This window comes from Otolemur garnettii, unplaced genomic scaffold (genome assembly GCF_000181295.1).
Source record: "Otolemur garnettii isolate 467f Iridium unplaced genomic scaffold, OtoGar3 scaffold00039, whole genome shotgun sequence".
Classification (NCBI taxonomy): domain Eukaryota; kingdom Metazoa; phylum Chordata; class Mammalia; order Primates; family Galagidae; genus Otolemur; species Otolemur garnettii.
In genome coordinates, this window is record NW_003852434.1 from 13869295 (window position 1) to 13878912 (window position 9618).

The 9618-nt window shown below is 39.6% G+C and overlaps 1 protein-coding gene across 2 annotated transcripts in view; it reads right to left on the reverse strand.

Moving 5' to 3' along the window:
* Positions 1 to 9618, reverse strand: part of MTHFD2L (methylenetetrahydrofolate dehydrogenase (NADP+ dependent) 2 like) — a 128506-nt gene that overhangs the window by 66364 nt on the left and 52524 nt on the right. Inside the window, exons 4-5 of one of the 2 annotated variants that reach the window (XM_012805374.2) lie at positions 6637 to 6789; positions 5322 to 5429 (exon numbers count right to left, since the gene is read on the reverse strand). In XM_012805374.2, the coding sequence (XP_012660828.1) occupies positions 5322 to 5429; positions 6637 to 6789 (261 nt within the window). The remainder of the gene's footprint in view (positions 1 to 5321; positions 5430 to 6636; positions 6790 to 9618) is intronic. The other variant, XM_012805373.2, reaches the window with a different exon arrangement.

Consider the following 9618-nt stretch of genomic DNA (forward strand, 5'->3'; position numbering starts at 1 on the left):
TTCTTTTTTTTTTTTTTTTTTGCAGTTTTTGGCTGGGACTGGGTTTGAACCTGCCACCTCTGGCATATGGTGCCAGCGCCCTACTCCTTTGAGCCATAGGTGCTGCCCAGGTTTAATGCCATTTTCAGCCGTGTGATGGTGCCAGTTGTCTGATAAGAATACATGTTCTCCGAGCACCATACTTTGCAGATACTGTGTGGCTGAATTTGGGAAATACTGGAATGAGACAGTGCCCCATGATTCAGTTCAGAAAATGAGACCAGGACTAGTGTGTGTTCTCTCAGGTCCTCTCCTACCCATACTCAAAATTGTAAATCAGAAAGTCTCATTAATACAGAGACATCCCAAAACACAATATCCCTGCAGTCTTATAATGAGCACTCCTAACCTGGGGGTGCTGGCTGGAATGGGAGTGCAGAGACCCAGTGCCTGGCACCCCTGCCCCTGTTTGACAATGGTCACTTCTACAGAGGCAGAAAACACCCCACCCCACTCAACTGCCAGTGAGACCTAGCACAGCCCGGGGTGTGATCACACGTGTGACTCACGCATTCCTAGGCGTTGCTATTTGGCTCCTGTCTTTGAAACCTCACCAGGCTTGGCCCAGCCTGCCACTGGGCTGAGCTCAATCACACATACCACTCACATCACGTTTCAGGCTCCAAGTCTTCACTACCGTGTTATTACCTCCTGCAGGTGGAAGGGAAGGCTCCCAGCACAACTGGAGCCAAATTCTTACAAAGGAAAGGCATTCAAGGGGCAAAAATTCTTGTGGTTTTCCATTTAGATAGGTGCCTCTGGAACACAAAATGGGTAAGATACAAAAAGGTTCCAGCAGCAGGACAGCTCGCATGTGAAAGCTGAGCACTAAGGCAGAGGCAGAGCTGGAGAACCTGGGCCTTGCAGAGACGGATCCTGAAGATAGAGGCTGCCGATCTCTGCAGAGAAAGGACTAAGTAAGCACTTTGAGTATCCCACAGTGCTTCACAGAGAGTAAGGACTAGATGAGTCTCGGCTGGAAGAAACTGAGAATATTCCAGGGCCCACAGCACTCAAAGCAAACCGGCTGGACTCTGGCCCGACCAGAATATTCCATAAAAATGGACCAGTGTCAATGCAACCACAACAATCCCATAAACTTTCCCTTGAAGGACTAGGAACCCTATGTCCTGGCCATTTAAGGGACCTATTATGGTGAGATGTCCTGTATAGAAATAAAAATATGCATGGAGGAGCTTTCTCTAAAATAATTTGAAATAAAATCAGATTCTATACTCCTCTCATGACAATTAGTACCCGTAATGGCACCTTGTTATCTTGAAGGGAAAAAGCTGTTTTAGAGAAACTAGGGAATTCATCTCTTGCTTCCTTGTGGTAAAACTGAAAATAGACTTTGTGTTAAAGCAAGTGGTATTCATTTTCATTCTGAAAGAAGGTCACACTGGGTAAGGTGCAACATATCAAGAAGTGAAAGGATGCACAGTGTCTACGGCAGTCACAGTGGTACTCAGACACCCTAATCAATAGTGAGGCTCATTAAAAGACCCTCGCCGTCAGACTCCTCATGTCACCCTAACCAACCACAGGCTTTCCTATGCAACCAGGGGGTCCTTACGCACCCAGAATATGTACCAAGAGATACCAAATCTTATTTTGTGCCACTGAGTATCTATAATTTGAATTACCCATATTTGCATATCATATTCCCTTATGCCCACATCACCACCACAAAGACTAGATTTGGGGGGATCAAAATCATTGCCCATCTGCTCTCTGTAAGCTACACCATGGCTGAAATGCCAGGTGCCCTCTGAAGGCTGCTGTGAGGCCCGTCCTCAGTAGGAAGGAGTCCCCCTCCTCGTGTGCTTGCCGAGCTGAGGTTGAGCACTATCCCTCCACTTCACAATTTAGGACCTTCTGACTCTATTTTAAGCTCTGGGGAGTTAATAAAAAGCTTTTATCAAAAAAGAGGCCAAGATCCATGTCCTTAATATCAAAACTAAATGTTAACCATAAATAGATACATATTAATCAAGCTAAATATTAGCGTGGACATTTTTCCTCTAATGCAATTATCTTTGGCTTTAAGACAAAAATGAATCATTAGGTTCTGAATGTCTTCTGGCAAAGAAATACACAGTGTGAGCCGAACATTCACCATTGTGAGTGTCATTAGAAGAGCTCTGTAGATGTGAATTTGCCAAGTTCATCTTCCTTCATTACCGCCATTAGCTAACAATGCACATGGAGTCACTGCACATAATTACTGCTCAACAGACACGGACATTTGAACGCTGACTTTCCCACAGCCTCCAAATCTTCAGTAAGCAGTTCTCAACGATTCATTATATTAATAATACATGTCACCACTCTCCTAAATATGTATAGGATTAAACACCACCCATATTGCAAACATTCCAATTTCATTTTTAGTATAATTTGTTACCTTTTAGATATTGTAATTATAACGGCATGTAGGTACCACTATAATAAAGGTGAGTTTAACTATGTGGCTTATAAGTAGCTAATTCCACTCCTATTTCAATTTTTAACATGTATTCAAGTGAAAATATTTTACAAAACAAACTATAGAATAATTTTTAAAGTACCATGTTTTTACCCTACCACTCTTTCCCTAGACGCCATTGCTACGATCACGCTGTATCTAACTTTCTCATGATGGCTTTAATATTTTTAATACGGATACATCTATACAACCCATATGTGATAAAAAATAAAACAATATATTTTATGACATGGGATCGAATTTAAAACTGCATAAGGAAGAGGCAAATTAATTTTCATAGACAGGTATTTTATAGACAAATATTTCAAAACTGAAATATATCAAGAAATTGACGTACAATTACTGATTACTAATAAAAAAGTACATTGTAGAAGTTCTATATAGAGCACCTTCAAATTTCAAATAAAGGTAAAAATGATGTCCTTAACCTCAGATCATGTTCCTTTATACTTTATGGCTAACATGAGTACAGGTTATTGACTTAAGCACAGCAACAGTAACAGCTGCGGCTATGTATACCAACAGCTTACTTAATGTATGCCGAACGCTGTAATCAGTACTTTAGAGCCATAATTTCATTTAATTTTCACAATAGCCAAGTGAAGGAGACACTAGTATTATTGGCATTTTACAAATGAGGAAAGTAGAGGCCTACACAAGTTAGAGACTTGCCCAAGGTCACGGGACTTGGCAACAGAGGGATCTGAGTCCTCCTCTGGGCTATGGAACCCCACTTCCTCAGGTGGCCTTGGGTAAGTTCTCTAAACTTATTCACTTGAGCTATAAAATGGAAATAACAGAATTCTGGAAATGCCAGAATTACTAAGAACTAAGTAAGACAGCTTATAAGAAAGGACGGAGCAAATCTTGGAGCTATGTAACACCGCCTGTCATGTTCCTGACGAGATCAGAAAGGGAAGTGCTGGGAATGAAGAAAGCATTGCTTGTTGGCTCTCGGTCAAAACTTCCCCAGAAAAATAGTTCACTTGGGTAAACATTCCTGATTGTTTTACTTGGCCTAACATAGAAACTATTACATAAATGTAAATAGGAATCAATATCTTTATTATACCCTGATAGATAGATAAGCAGGAATAGATTAAGCCAGAAATAAGTCACACAGCTAGGAACACAACCATGAAAACGGTCACATGCACAGACTACCAGTCTGGCCTCACAAAGCACTCTTCAGAACTAAAGCTTTTTACAGTTACCTGGAAGCATTAGCAAGTTCTAATAATTTACTGTTATCCACACGCACATATTGATTTCTAACAATATTTGAATTCATAGACAGAGAAAAGAAAAATAATACTCAAAAGCATCATTATTCATTATTTTAGATATGAATAGGTTTATTTTTCCACAGAGCTTTGGGTTTTAAAAAATTATTTCGTATGCATTGTGTCAAACAATATCCTAAAACAAACATTATACAAAATTTGAGGTCAGAAAAGTGGAATTCACCAAGGTTAATAATGATTAGGAATCTACATATCGGTGTGTGGTGCTGTGTTCACATATGTGCACTGTGTGTTGAACATGAGTCTGTAGGTGTCTAACACTCTGGTTACATATTAGAAAGCAAAAAGGCATACCCCCTATTGTTAGGAATTAAAGAAATCAATGAAACATTTACTGTTAAAAATTAGGGGAAAAAATTAGGAGCAGTAAATGATAAAGTAGTGAAAATTCCTAACACAAAGATGGACTGTATTAAGAATATGAACTTGCCAGGTGCAGTGGCTCACACCTGTAATCCCAGCACTCTGGGAGGCCAAGGCAGGTAGATTTCCTTAGCTCAGGAGTTCAAGACCAACCTGAGCAAGAGTGACCACTGTCTCAATAAAAGAGCCAGGCACTGTGGCAGGCACGTGTAGTCCCAGCTACCAGGGAGGCTGCAGCAAGAGAATTGCTTTGAGCCCAAGAGTTTGAGGTTGCTGTGAGCTATGATGCCATGGAACTCCATGGAGGATGATGGCATGAGGCTTGGTCTCAATAAATAATTAAATAAATAAATAAATAAATAAATAAATAAATAAAATGAACTTGATCCTCTACCTATGTTAAAAGAAGATGCAGAATTTAGCAGGCAGCGATGAGCTGAGTAACCTGTGTGCCCTCTGCCCACGGCTCTGGCTTAGGCAACCACGCCCCTTCGCTGGGTTTCCTTCCACCCCACGGAGCTGCTAGCACGTAGCCATCGGGCTGTGAGGAAACATCTTAGGATGAGGTTGAGACAACAGATACCTGGAACATACGGCGGTCTGCTCCCAAGCACCACCATGTTTTGCTGGGCCTTGTTAGTGATGTGGGGTGCTGCTGCTCTTTTCAATCCAATGACTGGTTGTCTAACTTAGATAATCAGTTAACAGCTCTAACAACTAAGCGTCAGCTTCCTTGTCTGTGAAGTGAACTCACTGGCTGACCTCTAACATACTAAGACTTTGTTGCTGTAGGAATTCTACATCCCACAATGCAAGCTTTTGGGGTTTTTTTTCCTATTGTTTTAGGCATGAGATTTGTCTGCATCTAGTGTCTTTCTTAATGTCTATATGGTTAATGATTTAAAGAAAGTGTATGTCACCAAAATTAAAAATAGAAGCCAAGGGCCACGTATTTTCAGTAATTCTCTTATTCTCTGTCTAGGCTCTCACATGGCTGAATGAAGAATGAAGGGAACCTTTAATTGCATAAATGCACAAGTATGTGGGTTGATTACTGAAAGTTTTTACTTGGTGATGTAAGAAGTAAAAAAATCTTAAGAGTGATAGAAGTGGCCAGGCCCGCCTACCTCCCGGCCGCTCGTGCCCCCCGTCGGTGTGTAACAGCATGGCTATGGGCATCCCCACGTTCTTGGATCTCCCAGCCACAACCACGTTCTTCCCAAATGTTTCAATTCCTTAAAAAACAGAGATTGATGCAGAGTCAACAACAAGAAGAAAAGGAAAACATCTGAACATCCAGCTGGAACCTTCTTCAAGAGTTCTAATTAATGGATTATTACATGGCTCATCCACAACATGCCCACATTCATGATTATTTACAATAATTCTTTTTATACTTCTTGGCTTTGCCACCTCCTCTCTGCTTATGTCTTCATTAAAATACCACAAACATTCTCAAGTTCTCATTAAATTGTTTTTAAACATTGAGATGCACATGAAGAATCAGAAGTGCAGAGGCTTAAAATACACCAACTACTAACTACCAAGCAAGTGAAGTACAACAACGCCGAGTGTGACTGGCGGTGAAGGTCTGAGCACAGCTGCAGCAAAGTGAAGCGGAGCAGAAGGGCCCTGCTCAGAAAACTCTCGCCCTTCACGCCATGGCAAGAAGCACGGAGCTTACGGTGCTCACAGACGAGGACGGGCGTGGGGGTCATGTCTGCAGACCTGCACCCCCTCTGCTGGACTCACTTTCTTCTAAGTCAAATGAAGAAGTTGGACTAAGATTCTTCCACGTATTAACAGTCTTAGACTATGAGTCTAGGATCTGCTTTCCTTTGTAAACTTTCTCCACCAGAAAACAGCAGATAAGAAGGGAGAAGATGGTGCCCAAATTGGAAGAGACAGTGGTGGGCACAGGAAAATGGTGACTAGGCAGGAGATTTTCAGTGGTTAACGTGGGGGCAGACACCTCTGCACACCCCGAGCATCCCTGAGAGCATCACTACACCTACCACGGGACCAAGGTGAATTCTCACAATGAAAACCTAAGTCAGTGGAAATTGTTCATATACGATAGCTTATTTTTTAAAGGTAAGGAAAAATACAATACATTTTAGAAAGATTTTTGTCAAAATACTAACTTTGTAATTTAAAAACCGGAAGACACAATTCCTATTTGGAAAATTTATTCCCTATAAACTGCAACTACAGTAAGCTGTCATCGGGCATATGTTCTTTGTTTTATTTTATTTTGGATTATTCTTTTACTTTTATAACTTTGGATTTTTCTATAGACTGAAGTTTCCTGGCTTACCATTTTTATCACTCTGCAGAACTGAGGTGTCTCCATCCAGGCAATGCCCAGAGGATCAGCTCAGCGGCTGGCACCGGCACCCAGCAGCCCACAAGTCACCAACCAGCAGCCCACAAGTCACCAACCTGTCCTCTTTATCATTTCCCACACGGCGCTGGCGGTGGCGGGAATGAGGGCGTGCTGGTCAAGGCACAGTCTGCCGATGTTGATAATATGGTAGCCGTCTACATCTTTTTCTGGAGCAATTCCATTGCAGATTGTTCGTTCATCCACGTGGCCTAAGGAGTAAATAAGATTGGTCTCATTTTAAAATTGTTATTTATTTGGAAGTCTAGAAAATGAAATCTGGCAATCTATAGACAAATCACTTCAGGTTCAGCTCCTGAAAATGTATAAAACTATTACTCTTTTTGTTTCTTGTCACCAAAATAGTCAGCCGAAGTGCCCTTAACCAATGGCTACAGTTAACTGGTCTCAGAGTACATACGTTGCAGGGGCAGAAGTGGCTGCACAGGTGGAAGGACGGAGCTGTGAAATAAAACAATACCAGTGAGGTCTGGGGGCAGCCAGCTATATATCTTTGTCTTAGTAAGCTTCATATTTTTAAGGGGTTTACATCCATGTTTCTTTGATTCAATATATTCTACTAATAAGCTTCTTACTATAAAATACCTTGAGCAATACAGATTAAAAGGGCTTTGTTAGTCTTTAGAATAGTCATAACATTATTGGTTCCTAGCTTCCTCTCAAACTACATAAGAAAACAAACACAAAACACACACACACCCTTTCCCTAAAGCACTAGGACAATGAAATCTAAAACATCCTGATGGTTTACTATATGAGAGGAAAGAACACAGCCTGAGTAATGAGCTCATCAAATGAGATTTGGGATGCCAATCAACTCATTTTAAAAATTAAACAGTAAGTGTAGAGATGTAAAGTAAGGCTTCTGTTACTCTATGAAAATAACTCAGCTTACCACCAACCTATGTACCTACATCCCTAATACATTGAAAACCCATGTGCCTAGTATGTTGATATGTGTAATAGAAGTTTCTTTGTCTATTATACAATGGATGCCATTTAGACGTAATTATTTTAAAACATCAAAGTCCAAGTTCAAACTTCTCAAAGAGCTACACCTTGTGTCTTTTATCTTTTGTATTCCAAAAATGATTACTGCTACCTTACTCTAAATAGATTGTATTTGCCATCATTAGACTACCAAAATCTTTTAAATATACAAAAGGAATCATATTCAAATAGAAACTGGGTCTTTGGAATGTTTCCCCAATCAATAGTCTTTCACTTTCAACAACTGCTTTCATTTTATAATGTTTACGTTGGGTAAATCTCTGTTTTCTCTGAAACTAGATCACTATAAAGATTCTAGTAAAACTGTTTTAAAAATTGCATCTTTAATGTGTGACCTGACCACAAAAACAGTGGTTCCTTTTTTAAAAAAAATCTGATGACAATTACAATGATGATGAGTACAAGTCATTTTTCAGGCACCTGCCACTCCTGCAGAAGCTTCATAGTATCAATATTATCTACAATTAAATCAAACCTTTATAAAGAAAAATAAAAATAAATGTATTTGAAAATCTCCACTTTTTAGCCAGGGCTCAAATTAGCTCATGTGTAAGTTCAAAAATGTGGCTAACATATGGGCTGAGCCACACATTGAAATAACTGGGCAAGTCCTATGCGCAGACTTTAAGAGCCATCCTCGCTCCAACAAGCCTCAACTGCGCTGAGTCTCGCCATCTGCTGGTGTGTGGTCTCCCATCCACCCAACATCACACAGCAGCTGCCAACATATGGCACCTCACAAACCAGCTGGCATATACAAGAAGAAATGTAAACACCTGAACATTTGGAAGCCAGAACTAGAGAGTGGTGATTAGAGACCTGTCGTCTTGTGTATTTTCTAAACTTCAACTCAGATGATAACTCAGATCACCATTTCAGAACAATTTTGTCTTAAGCTACTTAAATATTAATTCACAGTTTATAAGACAGATGTATGGACAGACAAGACGGTTAGCAGAGAGGATTCATAAAAACTGAGCTTGTTCAGTCAGAAAGGAAAAGGGTCTCATATGAGTAGATGAAAAATGTTAAGATCATAAAAATTAAGAAGACCAATTCATATATCATTTATATGTAATTCTCTGCTACATCCGCAGTGGATCAAATCTGACATCCCAACCTTTGCCAGCAGAAATCTATTTTGCGTTTATGCAATGGACAATGTATAGTAATAATCTCAATTCATATATCTTAACATTTAAACAGTGCTTTACAATGATTATGTGACCTTCACATCAATCTCTCCTTCGATCTTCACAGTTACAGGGGAAGAAGGGAAAAAAGGTATTAACCTCCTCATTTTAAAGACAAGCTAAAAAAGCTTGAGAATGAGCCAATCTCAAATCACTATTGAGAGAAGAATCCAAAATTCAAATCTATATCTTTTTACGCTAAAATGAGTTTTCCTTCTGTATCATACAGAAATCCTAATAAATATTAATCATTTTAAACACCATTCAAAAATTAAAACTACAGAGGCTTACTCCTAACTAATGACATTTATTAACCCTAAAATATCCCAAGAGTGTACTGTTTTTTCTAGAACCCCAAATATAACACTGCTCTTAGATTAAATAATCCATGTCTGAGTACATGCAAAAAAAGCACAAAACATTTTATAACTAATACTACCTCCCTTTATTATATGAGTAAGGTAAATAAATACATTTCATGCTTTCAATTGAAGCCTATGAAAAGTGTCCTGAGGTCTGACCTTTGGGGCACATGACTTAAAAAGAAAAAGCAATCGGGAGACTCAATAGCATCAATTTTCTCACCACAGTTTTAAAACATTTTTGATTCATAGAATACACTGGCAAACAACAAAACATTTACTATCTTCCCCAAGTGAATAAGAGGACTGGCATTATTCACATTGTTTGTGTTTCCCCCTTCTATTTCAGATCATGAGAAGTCAGTAAATCACGCCAGGAAAAGAAAGTCATCAAATTTTCACTGCACTGAAATAGCTCAGAGGACATGCTCTACTCCCAACAGCTCAGGGGACA